The 24,824-nt window shown below is 41.1% G+C and overlaps 1 protein-coding gene across 1 annotated transcript in view; it reads left to right on the top strand.

Moving 5' to 3' along the window:
* The window catches only part of LOC126995334 (CAAX prenyl protease 2-like), a 28,497-nt gene extending 3,673 nt beyond the window's left edge, over nucleotides 1-24,824 (top strand). Inside the window, exons 3-5 of the mRNA XM_050854814.1 lie at nucleotides 7,223-7,288; nucleotides 11,708-11,770; nucleotides 24,431-24,824. Coding sequence (XP_050710771.1) covers nucleotides 7,223-7,288; nucleotides 11,708-11,770; nucleotides 24,431-24,630 — 329 coding nt within the window. The 3' untranslated portion in view covers nucleotides 24,631-24,824. The remainder of the gene's footprint in view (nucleotides 1-7,222; nucleotides 7,289-11,707; nucleotides 11,771-24,430) is intronic.

Genomic DNA, 24,824 nt, shown 5'->3' with positions numbered 1-24,824 from the left:
TATATAAGAGAAATAAAGGCTTGAGATTGGTTTCGGAGGGTACAGAGAAAGGAATGGAGGCGAGTTAATGAAATAAAGAGAGGACTGGGAATAGAAGGAAATAGAGTAGAGGATGGAATGGAGGCGGGTAGAGGGTGTAAGAGGAACAGAGGATAGAGATTGTTTTCGGAGGGTACAGAGGAAGGAATGGAGACGAGTTAATGACATAAGATAGAGAGGACTGGGAATAGAAGGAAATAGAATAGAGGATGAAATGGAGGCGGGTTGAGGGTGTAAGAGGAACAGAGGATTGAAAATAGGTCAGAAGGGTATAGAAAATGGAATGGAGGCGAGTTTATGGCTTAATATAGATAGAGGAGGAAAATGAAAATCTGAAAGAAATAGCGAGCAAGGAAAAACAAAGGGTCAGGGAGGAAGTGCTGGGGGAAATGAAGACCTGGAATGTTGAAAATGAAAAACCAAATGTAGTCCTCAAAGAAGTGATTGAACAGCAGCTGAAAGAAGACAAGGAAAATGTAGAGAAAGAGGTGGTTAAGGCTTTGAAGAAAAGCGAAGAATTAGTAAGAGATGTGGCAGATAACAAGAAAAGCGTAGCAATATATGGCATGAAGGAAAAGAACATAATATACAACCCTAAAAGGGAAAAGGAAGAACTGAAATTGGTAAGACTTACTTAAGAACTTAAATGATGAGGAACTGCAAAACCTTTAGGAGGAGGTGGAGGAAATCTACAGGATGGGCCCCTACATAGAAGGAAAAACTAGGTCAGTAAAATTGAGGTTAAGATCGCAGAAGGCAACAGAGGAAATATTGTACAGAACAACTAAGTTAAGGGAAAGAGAAGGATGTAAGGAAATATATATAAATAAAAATAAAAGTGAAGAAGAAAGGAAGAAATGGAATGAACTTCTAGCAGAGGCAAAAGAAAGGAATAATGTACGATCTGAAGAGGAAAGAGAGGTATTTTTTTGGAGAGTTCTGGGAGATCAAGTCGAGAAATGGTACATTAGGGAAAAGCCGAAAGAGAGCAGAAGCTAGACAAGATTGAAACTAATAAGGGATTAAGTGTGATGTATACTGATGTAGACAGGTTAATATCTAGTAAGCTGGAATTACAAGACTACCTGCAGGAAAAGGAGCCCAAGATAGTATGCTTAACAGAAACTAAACTAAATGAGGTCATCCAACTAGTGTTTGATAATAACTACAATGTATTGTGGAAAGATAGAAAGGGCAAAGGTGGTGGAGGAGTGATGATAACAACGAGAAAGGAGTTATTAGTAAAATCAGTAGTATATGGAGAAGGAAAGGCGGAAATAGTGAGTGTAAATCTGGAGAACAAAAACAGAGAAAGGATGACGATTATAGCAACGTATGTACCACCAAGAACTAGCTCATGGAGTAAAGTTGAATATGAGACCATGATTGAAGATACCATCCAGAGTTTAAGTAGACTACTCAAGACAAACAAAAGAGTTCTATTAGTTGGTGATTTTAATTGTAAGGAGGTAAACTGGAAGATGTTTCAAAATGGAGGTAGTGAAATGGCATGGGGGGAAAGGTTTTTAAGATTGACGATGGAAAACTTGATGATGCAACGGGTGAAGGAAAACGCAAGATATAGAAGTGAAGAAGAACTGGCGAGACTGGACCTGGTGTTAACAAAGGGAATGCACTTGACGAATGAATTAAAGTATGGATGCCCCCTGGGTAAGAGTGACCACGTGATAATAGAGATGGAAACAGAGGAGGAAGGAAGTGAAAGGGCTGAATCATACAAAAGAAACAGGTTAAACTATTGGAAGGCAGACATGGAAAATCTCAGGAAATACTATGGAGAGCTGGACTGGGATGAGTTGAAGAGAACAAGTGAAGTGCAAGAAAAGTATGATATTTTCATGGAGGCATATAAATCAGGGGTTATGAAATTTGTACCAGAATACAAACCTAAAGAAAAAGGAAAAAAGGACTGGTTTAATGCAAAATGTGCTAAGGCAAAAGAAAAAGAGACAAAGCATGGATAAGATTGAAAAGAAATAAAAACCAAAGGAATGAAGATGATTTTAAGGTAGCGAGAAATGAATACATGCAAATAAGGAGAGAAGAAGAGAAGGGATATGAAACAGTAGAAAAGTGCAAGGAACAACCTAAACTGTTTTATAGATTCATAAATGGAAAAATCAAACCAAGGGGAACAATATAAAGATTGAGTGACGGGAATGTGATAATCGAAGATCTTAGAGACATGACTGAGCTACAAAACAAAAGTTCCAACAAGTTTTACAAAAGAATCAACATTCAACAAACCACAAAAAAACAAGATAAATATTCATATGGAAGAAGTCATAGTAAATAAAGAGGGGATGTATAAAATGATGGGAGAGCTGGAAGAGGAATGCAGTAGGACCAGATGGAGTCTCAGGTTATATATTAAAAGAATGTAGAAATGAGGTGGTTCGACTGGTATATGATATCTTTAAATGCTCAATAACAACTGGTGTAGTGCCAAAGGAGTGGCGGAGGGCTGAAGTGGTCCCCCCTATACAAAAGTGGAAAGAAGGAAGAAACCTTGAACTACAGACCTGTATCATTGACCAGTGTAGTATGTAAAATATGTAAGAAAGTGATAAAGAAACAATGGACGAGATTTCTAGAAAAGGAAAATTTTGTTTAGTCATGCAACATCTGTGGTCATATGCCAGAGAGAGACAGGAGGGGAAGGAATTATAGAATGGAACAGATCCCAGGAGACAAGACACAACTCCTGATTAATACCTGGTACCTATTCACTGCTGGGTGAACAGGAGCGTGGGGTATCGGAAAAGCCGCCCAAATTTTTCCACTCCGCCCGGGAATCGAACCTGGGCTCTCAGTTGTGAGCCAAGTGTGCTTACCACTGCACCACGAAGCCCCAGATTTCTAGAGGAGCATAATATAATCACAAATAAACAATATGGTTTTAGAAAGGGACACTCATGTGTAACTAAATTACTGAGCTTTTACTCAAGAGTGACAGACAAAATACAAGAAAGGGACGGATGGGTGGATTGCGTTTACTTGGACCTGAAGAAGGCGTTCGACAAAGTTCCTCATACAAGACTGCTATGGAAGTTGGAATATAAAGGAGGATTGAAAAGGAAAGGAAGAACTGGATGGAAAGCTACTTAAGAGGAAGAGAGATGAGAACAGTGGTAAAGGACATAAAATCAGAATGGAGATTTGTAGAGAGTGGAGTGCCCCAAGGATCGGTATTGGCACCAATACTTTTCCTAGTATATGTAATGATATGCCAGAGGAAGTACACAGTTATATGAGCCTGTTTGCAGACGATTCAAAACTGCTAAAACATATAAGAAACAGTAAAGACTGTGAAATTCTGCAAGAGGACCTGAACAAGATTTGGAAATGGAGTTTGAAATGGGAGATGGAATTCAATGTGAAGAAATGTCATGTAATGAAAATGGCCAAGAATAAAGGGAGACCAAAATGGACATATAAAATGGGAGATGGAGAAATATTAAAGAAAGTTCACGAAAAGAGAGATCTGGGAGTGACAATACAAGATAATAAACAGCCCGAGAGTCATGTTAATCGGATATTCAGTGATACGTATAATATGGTGAGAAATATAGGATTAGCATTCTACTACATGGATAAGGATATGATGAAAAAGTTAATAACCACTATGATAAGACCAAAATTGGAATATGCGGAGGTGGTGTGGTCTCCCCATAAGAAGAAACTAGAAAGAATACAAAGGACAGCAACAAAAATGGTTCCAGAGCTGGAGGGATTGTCATATGAAGAACGATTAAAGGAAATGGACCTACCAACACTAGAACAAAGAAGAGAAAGGGGAGACCTAATACAAATTTATAAATTATTGAGCAAAATGGAAGAAGTAGATGTTACTAGTAGGAGTTACTACTAAAAGAAGGAATAAACACAAGAGGACACAGTAAAAAATTGAGGAAGGGAAGATGCTTGAGAGACATAAAGAAATATAGAGGTTTGGAACAGACTAAGTGAGGATGTTGTATCGGCAAAGAGTATGCAAAGCTTTAAGGAAAAGTTGGATAAATACAGATACAGAGACGGGACCACACGAGCGTAAGCCCAGGCCCGGTAAAACTACAACTACAGTACCCTCTCGAGTTTTGCGCTATCCGAGTTTCACGATCCTCGAGTTTCACGGTTAGTCCTAAATTCTTACCATCCCGACTCGCGCATTATCACCCCGAGTTTCACGCTGCTTGACATGTAAGGGGTCACGTCTGCTTACCATCAGCGTCACACACGCTACCTTAAAAGGTAGTATCACACTGGACGTTTTCCTCTAAACATTGTGGCTATGGCAAGAGAGAGAGAGAGAGAGAGAGAGACTTATTAACATGTTAACCGCTTTTTAACTTCCCGCCGCCTCCTCCCTGTCGCGTTTGATTCAACTCAGTGCAGCCTCAATAACACGCAAGCTCTCGACTCGAGAGGAGGTGTGTAGCTTCACTCTGGTTATGAGCCCCTCTTGTGAAGGGTGAGATACAGAGGATGAAAACAAGGAGAAGGGTGTGGGGAGGGAGGGCCAGAAAGGAGAGTCAGGTCAGGGCTTTGGTCAGGACATGACCTGACTTAGGTCAGGTCATGTCCATACCTGTCACACACACACAGAAGGTGAAATGAGAAGGATGTGGGGAGGATGGGGCAGAAAGGAGTCAGATCAGGACTTCGGTCAAACATGACCTGACTCAGGTCAGGTCATGTCCTGACTTGTCACACACACACACACACACACACACACACACACAGAAGGGGAATGAGAATGATGTGGGGAGGGAGGGGCAGAAAGGAGTCAGCTCAGGGCTTTGGTCAGGATATGACCTGACTCTACTTTCTGCCCCTTCCTCCCCCCACCCTTCTCATTTCCCTTGCTGTGTTTGTGTCATGACATGACCTGACTCCCTTCTGCCCCTCCCCTCCCACACACCCTTCTGATTTCCCCTTATGTGTGTGACACACACCGGAAAAGTTGCCGGTTGCCCAAGCTGCCGCCAACGCGGTGGGAAGAAAAAGGACCAGTGTTACACCAGTTTACGGACAACCGACAACTCGCTCCCGGATGGGCGCACGGGCGTTGCCAGTAGCCACAGCGGTTAGAGGAAAACGGCCAGTGTGACACCACCTTAAGCAAGTGAGGCCGCTGATTGGGTTAGCGCCAGCAATGATGTCATTGTACTCCCAGCGAATCACAAGCGTATTTTCAGAGCTCAGCCAATCGTGAGGCTTCATCAGTGGCTTTAAAACGACCCGTTCTCTCTTCCTGCCTTCTTCCTTTTTCCAAGGTACATATTTTGAGATAACAAGGGAAAAAAGTGAGCTCTGGGGAGCAGCATGAGCCAATTATAATGGCGCCACTATAAACAGTTGCCTGTGCCATGACGGGCTTGGGGCTGACCATCAGGTCCAGATTTTTTATTTATTTTTTTTTTTTAACACATTGCGGCCTATTGTGCTGGTAGGCTTCTTCCTGGTGGATCCTGATGGTTGGTCCAAGGCTTCTTTCCGGTGGGTCCTGATGGTCGGCCCAGCCCGTTCTGGCGCAGGTGAGTGTTTATGGTGGCGCCATCTTGCATTGGCTCATGCTGCCCTCCCAGAGCTCATCTTTGATCCTAGAATCTAGAGTCCGGGTTCATAGGTGGTCTTCTGGACAGCATGTTGGTAGTTTTAAGCCACTTGGCAGCGGCTGAAAAATCCCAGCTTGGTGGCACCGGGCGGGGATTGAACTCGCGTCCTCCTGAACACGGAGCCGTTACTCTGACGACTCAGCCACCGCCTCCCCAGATGGATAGCGTGAAACTCGAAAGGGTACTGTAGGTAAAATACGTAAATACATACACACACACACACGGCCCGGTAGCTCAGGGGTAGAGCGTCTGACTCACAACCAGAAGGACCGGGGTTCAATTCCCCGGCTGGGTGAAGATAAGTTGGGTTTATCTTTTTTCATGTGTAGCCCCTGTTCACCTAGCAGTGAATAGATACGTCAGGCAAGGATTTGTGACCTCATTGTCTTGGTGCGTTGTGTGTGAGTGGTCTCAGTCCTACCCATAGATCAGTACTACGAGCTCTGTGCTCTTCCGTAGGGGAACGGCTGGCTGTCTCGAGAAAGACCCGCAGCAGACCAAGAGGTGAATTACACACCATGTTAGATGCAATGCCTCTTTCTACACTGTGTGTGTGTGTGTGTAATAATAATAATGATAATCGGTTTATGTCGGAAATTGCAGCCATTACGCTGAAAATGTACATATTAAGATAAAGTGCAACTATAAAAAATAAAAAAACTATGAAAGGGGTGGGGGGTAGGTAATTTACATTAACGAAGGGAAAGTCGTGATGATGCTTGAGGGGCGAAGAGGTGGAGGAGTGCGGTGTGGTAGAGGGATGAGGTGAGAAGGTAATCCTCCTCTGGAAGGCGAGTAGGTGTTAGTCCGAGGTCATCCCCAGGTCAAAATGCTGTGTATGTGTGTGTGTGTGTCCACAATAATCTATGATCCTCCTCTACCACCACCTCCTCCTCCTCCTTTTGCTGCTGCTGCTGCAGCCTCTAATCAACCTTATCCTTTTTTTCACCCTTGTGTTAAATCTCAGGTAAGTAAGTCATTTTCAGCTTAGGTCATTGATTTTAGTTTGACCTCACAACACCAAACCTTGTCCACCACTTCATGGTATTTTCACACCAAAGAAAGAAAAAAAAATTATCTGTAAAAAAAAAAAATATATATATATATATATATATATATATATATATATATATATATATATATATATATATATATATATATATATATATATATATATATATATATATATATATATATATATATATATATATATATATATATATATATATATATATATATATATATATATATATATATATATATATATATATATATATATATATATATATATATTTTTAGTGTACTTAAACTATAAGATTTGCAAAGTAAAACCATAAAGTAGGAGAATCACCTGTATACTCTAATACACATCATATTATGAAATATCCTACAAACTGCAGAACTGCCTACAAATAATGTTTGTGTGGCACCCTGTAAATGTGCATATCCCCGAGTGATGATTCAAGCATTGTCAGGGGATGACTGTAAATTTGATGTGCATTACAACCTATATCAACATAGTGTTTAACTTTGCTTCCCAACAGCACACCTTCATCATGTGGATCGCTTATGTGCTGGCATTGCCCTTCCAGCAGTCATCCTCATATCCAGTGAGTACAATGATTATTAAATGTTCTCTTCTTGAATATCAAGTTAATATAATGGTCATATAAGCCTTCCTTAATGATAATTAGGGAACATGCATCTTATATGCCAAAGTAAGTGAGTTACATAGGCGTGGTAAGTGGGTAGACACTGCCGTGGCTTATGTTCGAAGGCGATTTTGAGCCTATGTATATTTTTACTTCATGATGTGCCCTACACCATCAAAAGCAGAAAAGCATGCAGATTTAGAATTTGGGCTTATAAAAGCAATGTGACGAAAACTATTCATTTAACTCTGATTTTCATGTGTATTTACACATTATTGTTACAATTTTATGCTAGTGTGATGCTGAATTTTCTCAGGAAGATGATGGTGGTCTCCATTTGTCTTAAAAATGAATGTTGGGGTCAGGAAACAGGGTGGGAGTGAGGTGTGTGAAGTCGTCGGTTTGGGATGAACTGGGCACACCCGTGCACGGCCTCAGGCCGGCTTCACTTGGAGGGCCTTGGCGAGCAGTCTATAGTATGTAAGTCTGTGGAACTGTCCACCCATATGACTTTTCCCTGCTTGTTAAAACACTGCAGAGGGAATATGTTCTCATCTATGACAGTCACCTCCCATCTCAAGTCTCCAATATTCTTGCTGTGGACTTTGACATCGTAGAATTTTGCTCTGACCTCCTCCACACTCCTCACGAAGCCACTCACGCCATTCACCTCAGCAGCCACAGCTTCCCATGTCAACGCCCATTGCTTGGCTGCAGCAGTGAGGCATGATGACAGTGGCCTTGTAATCACCTGCCATCTCCTTCACGCCTGTGACACGGGCATAGACCTCTTCCGCAGGGAAATGGGGCCACCTTTTCTCCACATGTTCACAGCTGATGTAATCTTGTGATAGCGAGGCACGTTGCTGACATTAGCGACGGAAAACTATGAAGGTAACATACAAAAATGTTCAGAATATACATTAGCAAGTATATTTTTATTTCAAGGATAAATATACAAGTAACGTGCATTCATTTATAAAAAACACATCTAATTGAAGGATTACAATGCCAATTATTTGTTTTAAGGCAGTATTTACCCCTGTACAATACACGTCTTGATTTTGAAGTCTGTGTACAGTCGTCCCTCAAATAGTACAAGGGTTAGGGACCCAGGACCCCCTTACTATTCGAAAATCCATATAAAATGAATGCCCCCCCTTGAAACACTCTTGGGAATCCAGTTCCCACCTGGCTCAGCTGTTACCCACGGGCCCAAATTGCCAGTTATGCATTTTCTGCTGCAGTCACAGTGCAGTGTTACTACGCTGGGGGGCTCGAGGGGGGCAAAGCCACCCTGTTAGAGGTCAGGTTATTTGAAGTTTGGTTGGCGTAGTTTAAATATGCGTCCCTTAACTATATAATATGGAGGCGTAATGTCGTAATTTGGAGGCGCGGAGTCAATCTCAACAATTACCGTTTCGTATCTTATTTCAAGTATGATTTAGAGAGCAATAGAAACTGTGGCAGAGAGTAAGAGAGAGTATGAGTGTATGACATGGCTCGCTCGCTGACAATGTGGAAAGGAGAGCTGCCAGGATGGCTCACTTGCCCAGTGTGGTAACACTGCAGCAGAAAATGCATAACTGGTAACTTTGACCGGCGAGTAGAAGCTGACCCAGTCGGGACCCAGATTCCGTAGGAGTGCCCACTCCTGCCCACCAATTTCTTGTTTAACCCTTAAAGCGCGGGTGTCGATGGCTGGTGCCTGGGCTCAAACCGCGGGTGTCGACAAGCCATTTCCCCCACTTAACGCACTGTAAAATTTAATTTGTTTGTGGTGAAGTAGAGTAAGCATGTCGTTTTCTTTCAAACAATACCCAACCATGCTCTCTTGACTAATTTTTGGTCAGTGTATGCCAGTGTTAGCTTTGAGAAGATGTCCGCTAGACATTCCACCTCCTCTCACCCATAAGAAGGGGGCCATTTGACCTCAGAACAAATCAAGGACATCAGGAAGGCTCATAAGTTAAGTTTTTTTAGGTACTTTTTACAAAAACTGTATAAAGTTTATGCCTTTTATTACTAAATCATAGAAGGGAAGTCCACTAAGGGTGGAAAACTGTCTATAATAATGCGTTTTCAGTGATCTTATTCAATATTCTGTATGCGCTCTACCAATGGACATATAGATTTCAAATTAATGTCAAAGGACAGGTGAGGGTATTTACTTTACAATGATACTTCATTCAGTCACGTGTGTTAAATAGCAGTAAAGGTATGCAAGGTTGAAGTGAAGTATGTTTTAGCCTGAATATGCCCGCGTGAGAGGACAGACACGGCATACAACCCCGCGCCTTAAGGGTTAAGGTAAGAAAATGCCTATTTATGTGTTTATAATAGGTTAATTTATGAACAAACAGAAAAGGACGGCCTTTATCTCCACTCTTTCAGCACTCTTGGAGCACTGGCAGTTACTGCGGCAAGAATTTCTTTTACACTGTGATAGATACAGCAAACACTGCTCTCATTCATGTGGTATGCTCTCCCTACTGCAACGTAACTCATCCCAAAACATAACTTCTCCTAAATCTGAATTCTTCTGCAAGGTGAACACCTTTCTCGAATGCTTTGGGGTGCTTTCAGCAGGTGTTTTGGTAGAATAGTGTTGCCACTCACGCCATGGCTACTTGGTGCGACGAGCGGGAAATTTAAAAATCCTCAAAAAAATTCTTCCATGACAATCCGTATAAAACCAAAACCGTACTATTTGAGGGACGACTGTATTAGTAAACAAATGACACGTGAAAGATGAAATACAGCATCAAAGGTTGCATGTGATTGGCTCTCCACCCCAACCAATCATTGCTAGGGTGCGAGTTACCGGAGCGTTACCATAGCGTTGATGAATGCCGTGTTTGAAAGATGCCGCAGCTGTGGTAGCGCTTCGGTAAATGTGATAGATACCGTAGACGTGGCTGGTAAGATGATGAATCCAGCCCCAGGATTACTTCATCATCGGCAAACACAAGGTCAGTAACCCTGGTATTACTAATGGATGATCCACAATGACCCTGGTCCACAACTCTGCCTAGTACCGAGTTCATGCAAGTGTTGAAAAGCAATGGGGCAAGGACACAGCCCTGCCTCACTCCTGCATTCATGGGAAAGACGCTAGATAAGCCCCCCACACACACACACACACACACACACACACACACACACACACACACACACACACACACACACACACACTTCACATCACTCTCAGTCCCAGAATACAGGCCAGTCACCAAACCAATAGCCCTTGCAGAAATCCCACGGAGTTGCAGCAGAGTGCCTCGCAATGCACTGAATCAAACGCCTTCTTGAGATAGACGTAGCTGCAAGCATCCCCTGTCAAAACGCATCAGCACTCCACCACTATGCAACTAGGATATGGTCAGTTGTTGACTTACCAGGCATGTACCCAGACTGTTCAGGTCTTTGCAGCTGTCTGCAAATTTGCATCAGCAATAGGTGGGCAAGCACTTTGCCTGGCACACTGAGCAGTGTAATACCATGGTAGTTGTTGCAGTCTTGTCAGTCCCCTTTCCCTTTCCAGATAGGGATGACCAGCCCCCTCTTCTACAGTACTGTCAACTGGGGTGAATTCGGACGATTTTTTTTTTTTTTTTTTTTTTTTTTTTTTGTGTGAATTCTAATTTAGATTTTAGATCAACTTGTGATGTTAAGTATTGTATGTGAGGCTGGTCCACTGGGGTATCGACTCATAGTACTGTGATATTTAAAATCTTTCATATAAATTTTTCATAAATATAATAAAGGGTGTCTGAATCTAACCCGATTTGGGGTCATTTCGGACACCTTCATCAAATTCGGACAGTTATAGAAAATGTGTTTGGAGAACTACCCTGGAATCCCAGTATATTCTCGGACATGTATGAGGTCAATTCGACAGTTTTAGGTTTAGGTTTAGGTGTGATACTACCTTTTAAGGTAGCGTGACACCAATGGTAAGTAGACGTGACCCTACATGTCAAAGCAGCGCTAAACTCGGGGTGATAATGCACGAAAGTCAGGATGGTAAGAATTTATGACTAACCAGAAACTCAAGGATCGCGAAACTTGATAGCAAAACTTGAGAGGGTACTGTAGTTATGAATTACAGGAGTAGTTCATCAGTCCATCAGCAAAAATTTTCCATGACTTACAACAGGTAGTTCATCAGTAATTAAGGGGTTTTAAGAGTGAAAAGAGGATTAAACAAAATATTAAATAGCCTAACCTGTAATTTTTCAGTATACTGCATTTTGAACAGGCCAAGTTCTCTGTTATATACTATTTTTCTTTACAATTTACACTTCATTCATTACAGAATTAAGCTGGTTGTGCAATCACATGAACCAACCACATGACATCAATTTTTCTTTACAGGTTTCCAGTTTCTGTATACCTCAGTGTTTGGTTTCTATTCTGCATTTCTCTTCATCAGAACAGGTAATTATGAATATTTTTATTTTAAAAATGTTGTTGAATACCAATTTCATATTGTTAGTGTTGGACAAAAACTTGTGCAACATTGTGTAATATGTTTTAGTGATTACACTTGGCCTCTCAGCAACATTTTAATTCTAGTCAGACTTAAATATGGAGTCTGTTTGGATGGAGCTCACGCCTCTCCACAGCCCTGCCCCATACCCCCCCAATACATCACTCTCCCTTGTGTCAGCTATTTATTATTTGAAATTGTGTATTAAATATTCTGTATACATTAAATAAGGCTATATAGTGTTATGAATGTGTTGCTTTTTAGAATAATAGCAATGAACTGTATAAATTCAATAACAAGAGACGACATTGCTCTCTGACGTTGTCAGCAATCAAGGACACCATGTCACTTCCTCCCTTATTTCAACCTGCAATGGCTGATACTCCAACTCACTCTCGTGTGCTCCACAGATGGGAGAAAGAACTTATTTACAATGTGATGGAGGCTGAGCCCACAATTGCCCTTACTCTGATAAATAAGACTAGGTTTGGCAGTGCTGTGCCCAGTGGATTCCCTGAGTGGGCCCTGCCCAAATGGACTTCATAGCTGAGTCTGACTATACCATGGATTTACCACCATATCACCCACCAAAATATTGAAATTAAAACTTATTGCAGCAATTCATGTCATAAATCTTTTCATTTTTAGTAAGTGGGTGGCTGTGCCATTTTAATATGCCCACCTTGCCCAGGTGATGTCAGACCTCATGAGAGACCTGATTACCTGTGGAATCTTCTTTACTGTTAGCTGATTTATTAAACATGCTAACACCCCTGAATCCAAATCACAAATTCCAGGTTAATTACTCCTTGCAGGACATGGACCTTTTTAAACATAATATGCAAGTAGGGCTGGAGTAGGTAGGAAGACACCTACCGAACGGGCGCAAGCCACTCCCGGTGAGGTATATATGGGAGGTGAGAAGGGAGCTGAAGCCCTCCAAAGACCCTTCCCATGTCCTCACTAACCGTTTCCCTATTGTCTCACCAACACCGGAGAGTAGTTCAGCATGCTCTCTAAAGACAGATCCTCTCTTTATCCACACCACACTACATTCACACAACATATACACCTTTTCCCAAAATTACAATTTCAAAATGGCGCACATACACCAAGCCTCGGAGTCCCCGCCTGGGGGGGGGACCACAAATTCCCCCAGGGAGGACTCCCCTTCTGGCTGCCGACCCGAGAGGTGTCTTGATAACTCCTTCAACCACTTTCTTCTCAATTTCTGCAACATTCGCGGTCTTTGCTCTAATTTTCATTCTGTGGAACATCATCTCTCCTCCTCTAAACCTCACCTTCTCTTCCTTACAGAAACACAGGTTTCTGAGGCTACTGACAACAATCTCTACTCTGTTCCCACCTACTATCTCTATCCTAAATTTCAATCCAAAGCTGGATGTTGCGGTGAACATCATTTGCTCTCGTGCCCACAACCTTGACTCTTCTGAATTTTCCACCATCTGGCTAAGACTTCATTGTCATTCTATTACTAAATACATCTGTGCTGTTTATCTCTCACCTAACTCTACCAACTATGTAAAATTCTTTGACTATTTGAATTCTAAAGTGGAGCACATCTTGACCCACTCCTTCGCTGAAATCTCCATCCTAGGAGATTTCAATGTTCACAACCAGCTTTGGCTTTCATCCTCTTTCACTGACCATCCTGGTGAACAAGCCTACAACTTTGCTATCCTCAACGACCTAGAGCAGTTGGTCCAGCACCCTACACGTATTCCCGACCGTCTTGGAGATCGGCCCAACATTCTAGACCTCTTCCTTACCTCAAACCCTTCTGCTTATTCTGTCAAACTGTTCTCTCCGTTGGGCTCCTCCGATCACAATCTTATTTCTGCATCCAGTCCTATCGCTCCTGTACACCCTCTGGACCCACCGAAGAGGCGATGCTTCTGGCATTTTGCTTCAGCTCGGTGGGATGACCTGAGGATGTACTTTTCCGATTTCCCGTGGAATGATTATTGCTTCCAGGATAGAGACCCCTCTGTGTGTGCTCAGCGCATCACAGAGGTGATTGTCTCTGGAATGGAGGCATACGTTCCTCGTTCTTTCTCTACTCCTCACGCTAAAAAGCCTTGGTTTAATCACGCTTGTTCTCGTGCTGTCAATGATAGAGAGGTAGCTCACAAAAGGTACCAGAGCCTTCAAACTAATGCTAATTATGAACTTTACATTTCTGCCCTAAATCGTGCCAAATCTATTCTCAGACTTACCAAAATTCTTTCATTAATAGAAAATGTCAAAACCTTGCTTTCTCTAACTCTTCCCGTGACTTCTGGCATCTAGCCAAAACATCTCCCCAACTTCACTTCTTCATCTTTCCCTCCACTCTCAGTCCTGACGGCAACACTGCCGCCTCATCTATCTCTAAGGCTGAACTCTTCTCAAACTTTTCTAAAACTCCACTCTGGACGATTCTGGGCATATTCCTCCTACTCATCCCCTCTGACTCCTTTATGCCTGTTATAAAGATTCTTCAAATGATGTTTTCTATGCCTCTCTGGCCTCAATCCTCAGAAGGCTTATGGACCTGATGGAGTGCCTCCTATTGTCCTTAAAAACTGTGCCTCCGTGCTGTCACCCTGCCTGGTCAAACTCTTTCGCCTCTGCCTGTCAACATCTACCTTTCCTTCTTGCTGGAAGTATGCCTTCATACAGCCTTTGCCTAAGAACGGTGACCGCCCAATCCCTCAAACTACCGTCCTATAGCTTTACTTTCTTGTCTATCTAAAGCTTTTGAATCAATCCTTAACCGGAAGATTCAAAAGCACCTTTCCACTTCTGACCTTCTATCTGATCGCCAGTATGGGTTCCGCAAGGGACTGGTGATCTCCTAGCCTTCTTAACTGACTCTTGGTCATCCTCTCTTAGCCGCTTCGTGAAACTTTGCTATTGCGCTGGACATATCAAAAGCTTTTGATAGGTCTGGCACAAATCTTTGCTTTCTAAACTACCCTCCCACGGTTTCTATCCTTCTCTGTACCTTTATCTCCAGTTTCCTTTCTGACCGTTCTATTTCTGCCGTGGTAGACGGTCACTGTTCTTCCCCTAAATCTGTTAACAGTGGTGTCCCACAGGGTTCTGTCCTATCTCCCACTCTTTTTCTGTTGTTCATTGATGATCTTTCCAAAACGAACTGTCCTCTCCATTCCTACGCCGATGATTCCACTCTGCATTACTCAACTTCTTTTAATAGAAGACCCACCCTTCAGGAACTTAACGACTCAAGGCTGGAGGCTGCAGAACGCTTAGCCTCAGACCTTACTATTATTTCCGATTGGGGCAAGAAGAACCTGGTGTCCTTCAACGCCTCAAAAACACAGTTTCTCCACCTATCCACTCGACACAATCTTCCAAACAACTATCCCCTATTCTTTGACAACACCTAGCTATCACCTTCCTCAACACTAAACATCCTCGGTCTATCCTTAACTCAAAATCTCAACTGGAAACTTCATATCTCATCTCTTACTAAATCAGCTTCCTCGAGGCTGGGCATTCTGTACCGTCTCCGCCAGTTCTTCTCCACTGCACAGTTGATGTCCATATACATGGGCCTTTTCCGCCATCGTATGGATTATGAATATCATGTGTGGGGGGGCTCCACTCAAACAGCTCTTTTGTACAGAGTGTAGGCTGAGGCTCTTCGTCTCATCAGCTCTCCTCCTCATACTGATAGTCTTCACCTCTTAAATTCACCCATAATGTGGCCTCTTTCTATCTTCTATCGATAGTTCCACGCTGACTGCTCTTCTGAACTTGCTAACTGCATGCCTCCCCCCCTCCCGCGGCCCCGCTGCACTCGACTTTCTACTCATGCTCATCCCTATACTGTCCAAACCCTATATACAAGAGTTAACCAGCATCTTCACTCATCCCTCACACTGGTAAACTCTGGAACAATCTTCCTTCATCTGTATTTCCTCCTGCCTACGACTTGAACTCTTTCAAGAGGAGGGTATCAGGACACCTCTCCTCCTGTATTTGATCTTCCTTTCGGCCACCTCTTTTGCTTTACTTTAGGAGCAGCGAGTAGCGGGCTTTTTTTTATTATTGTTTTCTTTTTTTGTTGCCCTTGAGCTGCCTCCTTTGTTGTAAAAAAAAAAAAAAAAAAAAAAAGTCCCAGCCAGTGCAGGTCAGGGTAGGGCAATTCTTTCTATACAGGTTAACAGGAAGTAGGTTCCATTGTCATAGTAGTATATGCATTCATTTATCGTGTGGTGAAAAAAATTAAAAGTTAGTTAAGCTGTCATCAACCATGACTCTTTTAGTATTCTAGTGCAGGATGCTGGGGATAATCTCATTGTCGTCTGTAGAAGGTGATATATGTACAAGTCATTTTTGGCATCACTTTTGATTCATGCCTCCATGGTGTAGTCATTAGCACACCTATCTACCAAACTGCAGGATTAGATTTGAATCCCAGCCGGGGCAGTCTGCTTGTAGCCCACCTTCCTGTTCATTCTCCCTTTTAGGTTGGTCGATAAATGGATACCTAGGGAAACCTTGTGAAAGTGAACTGTGGTAACCTGGATGTTACACTTGCCCTGTTCACTCACCATAGGATCAGAGGCCAAAGGGATTGAGATGAGCATGTGCAGCTTCCTTTTTTAACTTCTAATGTCTGCTTAAGGATTTTGATAAATGAAGGAGTACTATAGGAGACAGACAGCTCCTTTTTATAAGTCATTAGCTGGCCATTCACTTGGGCTATTTCATAGGCCACCTTAAGGGGGCGTATTTGGTGACATAGGGAATAAAAATCAAACTTAACCCCTTCAACACGAGGACGCGTATACTGCATCCTTGCGTGCCCTGTACCATATCCGAGGACGCGCTTACTGCGTCCTGGCTTGCTTTAGCCAATATACGAGTTATTTTATCTATATTTATGCTTACATCTCAAAATTATCAATTAATTTATGTTTCTTTATGTGCAGCATTTAATTCTGCATGTTTTCATATATAAAAAATGATGATTATATTGAGTTTATGGCTGAAAACTTGTTATATTCAATAGCAACATTTGAAATTTGGCGCGCAGCGATCCCGGATACGGCGCGGGGCACTGTTTTGGCCCAGCCGTAGTGTTTCTCTATGTGCACCATTTAATTCTGCATGTTTTCATATATAATACATGATGATTATGTTGAGTTTATGGCTGAAAACTTGTTATATTCAATAGCGATATTTTAAATTTGGCGCACGCAGCAATCCCGGATGTGGTGCAGGGCACTGTTTTGGCCCGGCCGTAGTGAAGGGGTTAAAGTTTTTATCTGAGACTCATATACTAGACACTAGGCGCAATGTGGGTATTTATGACCAGGTTTGAGAGATAGCACCCATACTTTTTGTATATACAATTTTTTTTTCATTTCTGGGAGCCATTTTTTTCAGTTTTTTCTTTTCTAATATATTTTGATATGTGGTTATACACCTTTTTTCCTTTATTGCAAAACAGAAAATAACCATTCTGCTACTTTTTTATTGATCGATATTTGCAATTTCATTATGCTAAATATTTTATATACTTTTTTTTGTGCTCAACTGGCAAATTCATCTTTTTTATTTATCTTATTAAAAAAAATTAACAAAAAAAAACGATCAATCAAAATTTAGCCCCTTCATTTTTCTTTTGAACAAAGCAGTCAATGTGAATATAGCTTAGTAAGTTAAAAAGTCATTACATCTTGTTTATCGTAAAACTTACATTTCGAGAAATCAGCATTTAAGTTTCAAGTTACAATGTCGTCATGTACGTCAGTACTTATCCAACCCAAACTATTATATAAGACTGATATACTGTTTTTACATTGTGTGTAGCTTTTTCTGATTACTTTGCACTTAGTCCTCTCCTTTTCAATGGATATTATGTACGAAACTATAGGGTATCACGGGGCTTCTTCCTCTTCTTCCGCTTAATTTAGTTTCTTTATCTTCGCAAGGCGAGCTGCCAAAGCAGTACTCGCCCTCTCCTTCGTTGCTTTCCTATCCTTGCCGACTAAAGGCATCGCAAATACAAGGAGAAAATCTTGAATGCAAGTGAGAGAGATGTAGAAGCGTGCTCCGGTTCACTATCTCTTTCTCTTTCTTTAAAATGAGTCACCTGATGCTAAGGCCACCTTTGTCATCCTTCATGGACCACTTGTAATTAACAAATCAGCAAAAAACAGCCAAAAAAGCATATAAATCCCATCAAAAAGGGATAGGATGGAGCGGCTGAGCAGTTGCGCGCCATTTCAGTGTGCGGGAGGGTCATGAAAGGTGGATTCTTGCCTAAATACAGGCGTCAGATTTCAGTAATATTTTAACACAGTTATCCCTGACCCCAACTTTCTCTCAAGAGGCAAAAAACAGAAAATGGTAATGCTATAGGAAAATGCAATATTTTTTGCCTCCTGCGCTCCCCTTAATCAACGTTACAGACACTGTGCTCATGAGGATCTATTTCAGTTTGATCAGGGTCTGATTATTGATTACAGTGTTCTTATAATCACTAAACCTGGCTTTTTTTATGTGTACAGCATCATTCTTAAGGTGGTAGTTATATATATTATATATGTCAGATATCATGGTAGCCATTATAAATAAAATTTGCCTGCACCACTATCGGGCTGGGGCTATTGAGTAAAATGGAAGAAGTAGATAATGAGAAATTGCTACTAAGAGAGGAACCTTCCAGCAGGAATACTAGAGGACACAGTAAAAAGTTGAGGAAGGGAAGATGCTCAAGAGACATAAAGAAATATAGCTTCCCACAAAGAAATATAGAGGTTTGGAACAGATTATGTGAAGAAATAGTATCGGCGAAGAGTGTGCAAAATTTCAAGGAAAAGTTGGATAATTATAGATACGGAGACGGGACCACACGAGCGTAAGCCCAGGCCCTGTAAAACTACAACTAGGTAAATACAACTAGGTAAAAAAAACACACACACACACACACACACACACACACACACGATTTTACTTGATTGTAGTCCTTCATGGGAGTATTCCATCTTTGTAGACGCTCCATACTCCCACCCTCAATCTTCCTTTCAACATCTGTAGGGCTCTCTCACAGTCTTACTTTCCAGATCATAGCACTGACCGAACAGAAAAGTCTTCAATTTTTTCTTGAATATGTCAACATTATCCGCTTGCTTGACACTAAGTGGTAGCATATTATATAGGCGGGGGGCATTTCTGCTAAACGCCCTCCATCCAGATTCAGTATTAAACCTAGGCTCTGCAAGTCTGTACTCTTCTATATTATGTCGCAAGGTCACATTGGCATCGACATAAAAATCACTGAGCAATTCCCTAATGTATCTAGGCCTTCCCGATTTCAAAGACTGATACACCATAACACATCTCTTAAACACTATTCTTGCTTTTATCGGTAACCAGTGTAAGTCTATAAGAGCAGGAGTGATCCTGTCCCGGCGTGAGAGTCCTTTTATGAATCTAGCTGCCCGATTGATGACTAGTTGCAGTTTTCTTAATAGATAGTCAGGCACACCATAGTATAGAGAGTTGCAATAATCTAATCTGCTTATAACCTGGTTGTGAATGAGCATCAGCATTTGATTTTCGTCAAGGTATTTCTTCACAAAAGATAAATTTTTCACATGATAATTTGCTATATGTACTGTGTGTTGAATTTGAATTTTGAATGATAGATTACTGTCTAAAAACACACCCAAGTTCCTCACGCTGTCACTCACATTCATAACTCCCCCATTCACTTGTACGTGTTAACGCCACGCCTGTTGATATCAAAATTTCTACCAATAACCAAACACTCCTTGTTTTCATTAAGTTTTAATTGTTTGCAGTCCATCCAGCACCCAGTGCCAACCATTATAGCCGATAATTTTGCTTCAGTGTCCTGTACATCCCTTAATGAGAAATAAAACTGCGGGTCATCCGCAAACAACTTAAAAGCAACTCCATGCTTGGCAAGCAGGTAAGACAGCTCAATGGTGTAAATACAGAACAGGACAGGACCCAAAACACTTCCCTGTGGAACACCCTGTTCCAATGTCTTCACTTCAGAAAAGGTTCCACCAATCTGTACACAATAAGGTCGGTTTTCAAGATAACTCTTAAGATACGCTAATGCCGCTCCTTCTATCCCTATTTTTTCACAATCACGCAACAAGATATCGTGCACAACGTGTCAAAAGTCGCACTCAAATCTATTAGTATAAGAATCCCATTCCCTACATCCATCAACTCATGCATATCATTTACCACCGAGCACAATGCAGTTTCCATAGAATACAAACGCCAATATGCCGACTGGTTATCCGTAGAGCCTCCACTAATTGCAAGTGTTCGCTAATTGTTCTAGAATTACATTCTCCATGATCTTGGAAAGAAAAGTTAAATTCGACACGGACGAAATGAGCTCAAGCACTGCGGATCCAACGCACCCTTAAGTATCGGCCTCACAATCGCCCTTTTCTCCATGTCAGGGAAAGTATGACTAAAAATGCTGATGTTCACAAGGTCAACCAAGATTTCAATTAATAAGTCGATGTTATCACTATGAAGTAACTCACCAATGGGCAATGGATCATTGGCACAATAAGTTGGCTTCATCCTTTTTATTATCGATTTCAGAGACGCTGAGGTTACAGGTCTAAATGAAGTTAGTCTATATCCAGGAACTGGAGCCCAGCAACAGATCATCTTGTGAATCTTCTAATAAATTTCTTATAATACCACTTATCTTTGTTTACACACACACTCCAACCCACACACACAACTGTAGTCAAGGACATAAAATCAGAATGGAGAAATGTAGAAAGTGGAGTACCACAGGGTTCAGTATTAGCACCGATAATCTTCCTGGTATATGTAAATGACATGGCTGAAGGAGTTAATAGCTACATAAACCTATTTGCTGATGATGCTAAATTACAAAAACATATAAGAAACAAAGAAGATTGTGAAATATTGCAAGAAGACCTATACACAATTTGGAAATGGAGTATGGATTGGGAGATGGAATTTAATGTGAAAAAATGTCATGTTATGTAAAAGGGTAAAAGTGAAACAATACCAATCTGGATATACAAAAATAGAAATGGTGAAACATTAAAAAGTGCATGAAGAGAGAGATCTGAGAGTAGTGATGAGGATGATAATCAACCAGTCATATAAATCGGATCTTTAGAGACACATGTAACTTGGTGAGAAATATTGAGTAGCATTTAACTACATGGACAAGGACATGATGAGAAGGCTAATCACTACCATGATTAGACCAAAATTAGAATATGCAGAGGTAGTGTGGTCCCCCCATAAGAAGAAGCATATAAAGAAACTAGAAAGAATACAGAGGATGGCATCAAAAATGGTCCCAGAGTTGGAGGGATTAATATATGAGGAAAGATTAAAGGAAATGAACTTAACAACACTGGAACAAAGAAGAGAAAGGGGAGACCTAATCCAAATTTATAAATTATTAAACAAAATAGATGAAGTAGATAATGAAGAACTGCTACTAACAGAAGGAAACATAAGCAGAAATACAAGAGGACACAGTAAAAAATTGAGAAAGGGGAGATGCTTGAGAGACACAAAGAAGTATAGCTTCCCGCAAAGAAATGTAGAGGTTTGGAACAGTCTGAGCGAGGATATAGCATCAGCGAGGAGTGTGCAAAGCTTTAAAGTTAAGTTGGATAAATGCAGACACGGAGACGGGACCACACAAGCATAATGCCCAGGCCCTGTAAAACTACAACTAGGTAAATACACACACACACACACACACACACTATTGCGGCAATAAATGTTCTGTGCAATTCCAAGGTATTAATTGTGAAGATAAGCCGTCAATGATTATAATTCAATAACATTTAATTTCATTTAAATACTTATTGTTGATTGAAAAAATAATACAGTAAAACTCTAAGTCCAAGTAAATCCGCTTAATTTGCTTGAGGGTCAAAATAGCTAGGTTTAGAGAATACTGTAGGAAAATCCAAATGTCTTCAACATATTATAATGACATTGGTACCCATGAAAATGAAGACTGTGCAACCTTATACATTAGGCTATTAAATAAAGATGCACTTATAACCCAACTTAGAGGAGTTTCTAGCTGAAGACTCTTCACATGAGCATATACTAAACTAACCTATCACCACTGAAATAGTAATATTTCCCCGCATTTTTAAATCTCATAAACGAGTAATAATAATGGAAACGGTTACCAGAGTGATAATTAGCAAATACAATCTCAACAAATAATGTGTTAACTTTTAGAGTGAGTTGGGTGGGATTCTAGAGTTTTACCAAGACAGGTATGGCTCACCAAAGCTTGCTTCTGTTCATCAAACTCTTGTAACACATCCAGTCTATTAGACTGTGGCCTTGATAAGACTGTGGAATATCCATTGTGAGTCTGTAATAACAGCTAGAGCCCTGTGGGAGAGATCACATCCAATAATTTTGACCATAAGGGCCACAGCTTCCCTCATCAGCTTCGATGGCTGGACCTGATGTGAACGATTGTTTCAATCCTTGTAGCTGTGCCTCTCTCACAATGATTTCCAGTTTTCCATAGACAGTACAAAGGGAGGGCAGATGACATCAAGACACACACAATGGCAGTGTGTGTCTTGCTGTCATAACGTACCGATGGTTTCCTCCCAAGACGACTGACTGTTAGCACACCTCTGTCTGTCTTCTCAGCAGCCTTGCAGTTAAATTATACACTTTGTATCCCCTCTGTGGCAGAATGGCTCTGTGGCTGTGGCTCTGACAGAAAGCTTATGGACATGATGGAGTGCCTCCTATCGTCCTTAAAACTGTACTTTTGTGCTGACACCCTGCCTGGTCAAACTCTTTCGTTTTGCCTCTCAACATCTACCTTTCCTTCCTGCTGGAAGTATGCCTACATACAACCTGTGCTTAAGAAGGGAGACTTCCAGTCCCTCAACTACCATCCTATAGCTTTACTTCCTGACTTTCTAAAGCTTTTGAATCAATCCTTAACCTTAAAATTCTTTAGCATCTATCTACTTCTGACCTTCTACCTGATTGCCAGTATGGGTTCTGCAAGGGGTGTTCTACTGGTAACCTTCTTGCCTTCCTAACTGACTCCTGGTCATCTTCTAGGTGTTTCAGTGGAACTTTGTCAAAAGCTCTCAAATCTTGAAAGCTTTTGACAGAGTCTGGCACATATCTTTGCTTCCTAAATTACCCACATACAGATTCTATCCCTCGCTTTGTACTTTTATCTTTAGTTTCATTTCTGACCGATCTATCTCTGCTGTGGTAGACATTCACTGCTCTTCCCCTAAACATATTAACAGTGGTGTCCTACAGTGCTCTGTTCTATCTCCCCTAAATATATTAACAGTGGTGTCCTGCAGGGCTCTGTTCTATCTCCCACTCTCTTTCTGTCGATCATTAATGATCTTTCCAAAATCGAACTGTCCTATCCACTATTACACTGATGACTGCACTACTCAACATCTTTAAACAGAAGACCCTCCTTTGGGGATTACATGATTCTAGGCTGTATGCTGCAGAACACTTAACCTCAGATCTTGATGTCATTTCTGAATGGGGCAGGAAAAAATTGATGTCCTACAATGCCACAACAGTTTCTCCACCCGTCATCTCAACACAATCTTCCAAACACCTATCCCCTATTCTTCGATAACACTCAGCTGTCAACTTCTACAATAAACATTCTCAGTCTATCCTCAACTCAAAATTTTAACTGGAAACTTCATACCTCCTCTCTCACTAAAAAAGCTTCCTCTTGGTTTGGTATTCTGTATTTTCTCTGACAGTTTTTTCCCCTTCCCAGATGCTATCCATATATAGGGGCCTTGTCTGCCCTCGTATCTTGTGTGGGGGGGGCTCCACACATGCAGCTCTGGTAGACAGAGTGGAGTCAAAACCCTCCTCTTACTAGCAGTCTTCTACCTCGTAGATTTCACTGCAGTTAGATTTCACTGCAGTAGTGCGTTTCTTTCTATTTTCTTTCTGTATTTTCAAGGTGACAGCTCTTCTGAACTTGCACATGACTTCTACTCTTGCTTATCCCTATATTATCTAAATTCATTATGAAAGAGTCAACCAGCATCTTCATTCTTTTATCTTCTGCTGGTAGACTCTGGAATAGCCTTCCTTCATCTGTAGTTCCTCCTGCCTAAGTCTTGAACTCTTTCAAGAGGAGAGTATAAACACACCTCCTCACCCGAAATTGACCTGTCTTATGACCTATTGTTCCATTTTCTTTTGTTGGAGCAGTGTCTAGCAGGCCTTTTACCCCTAAGCTGTCTCCCTTGATGTAAAAAAAATGTTAGTTAGTTGTTAAAAGCAGGTGAAATAGAACAAATAAAGACAAATTCTGAAAAATTCCAGTCTGTTTTCATGTTTTACTATTTAAAGTTTCCCCCAAACTAGCGACTTCAGAACTAGCGATATTTTTTCAGTCTTTTTATCCCTAGACAAGGGACCCTGCTGCATACATAAATGTGTTCTATTTACTGAGTCGTTCCCCAAGATAAAACTACTTTTGCATGAACCACACCACAAGATATCTGATGATTGTATTTTTTTTTTTTTTCCAGGGCATTTTCTCCCCCTTTTTGCAGTTCATGCATTTTGCAACCACATAGGCCTTCCAGAAGTGAAAGAAATGTTGAAGGCCCCCTCTCCTACACGCAATAAGCTGATGGCCTGTCATGTGCTAGGTTTGGTAACCTGGTACTTTTTACTTTATCCACTTACTGAACCATCTATCTACAGCAATGCTTTGACAACATTGTGAATATAGCCTTAAGGTAGTAGCCATAGAGTATTTATGTGTGATATTGATGAATTTTATGCCAAATTGCTGCACACTAGTTGCATTTCTAGCAGTTTCAGAGTATGCTGTTGTCTGTTCCTAGTATGTTGGGTCTTCATCCCATATGTTGTATGTTATGATAATGATATGATTTGAATTATAAAATTATTTTTAAA

The sequence above is a fragment of the Eriocheir sinensis genome, chromosome 8 (genome assembly GCF_024679095.1).
Source record: "Eriocheir sinensis breed Jianghai 21 chromosome 8, ASM2467909v1, whole genome shotgun sequence".
Lineage (NCBI taxonomy): Eukaryota > Metazoa > Arthropoda > Malacostraca > Decapoda > Varunidae > Eriocheir > Eriocheir sinensis.
The sequence above is the reverse complement of the archived record's forward strand: the minus strand, read 5'-3'. Positions and strand labels throughout refer to the sequence as shown.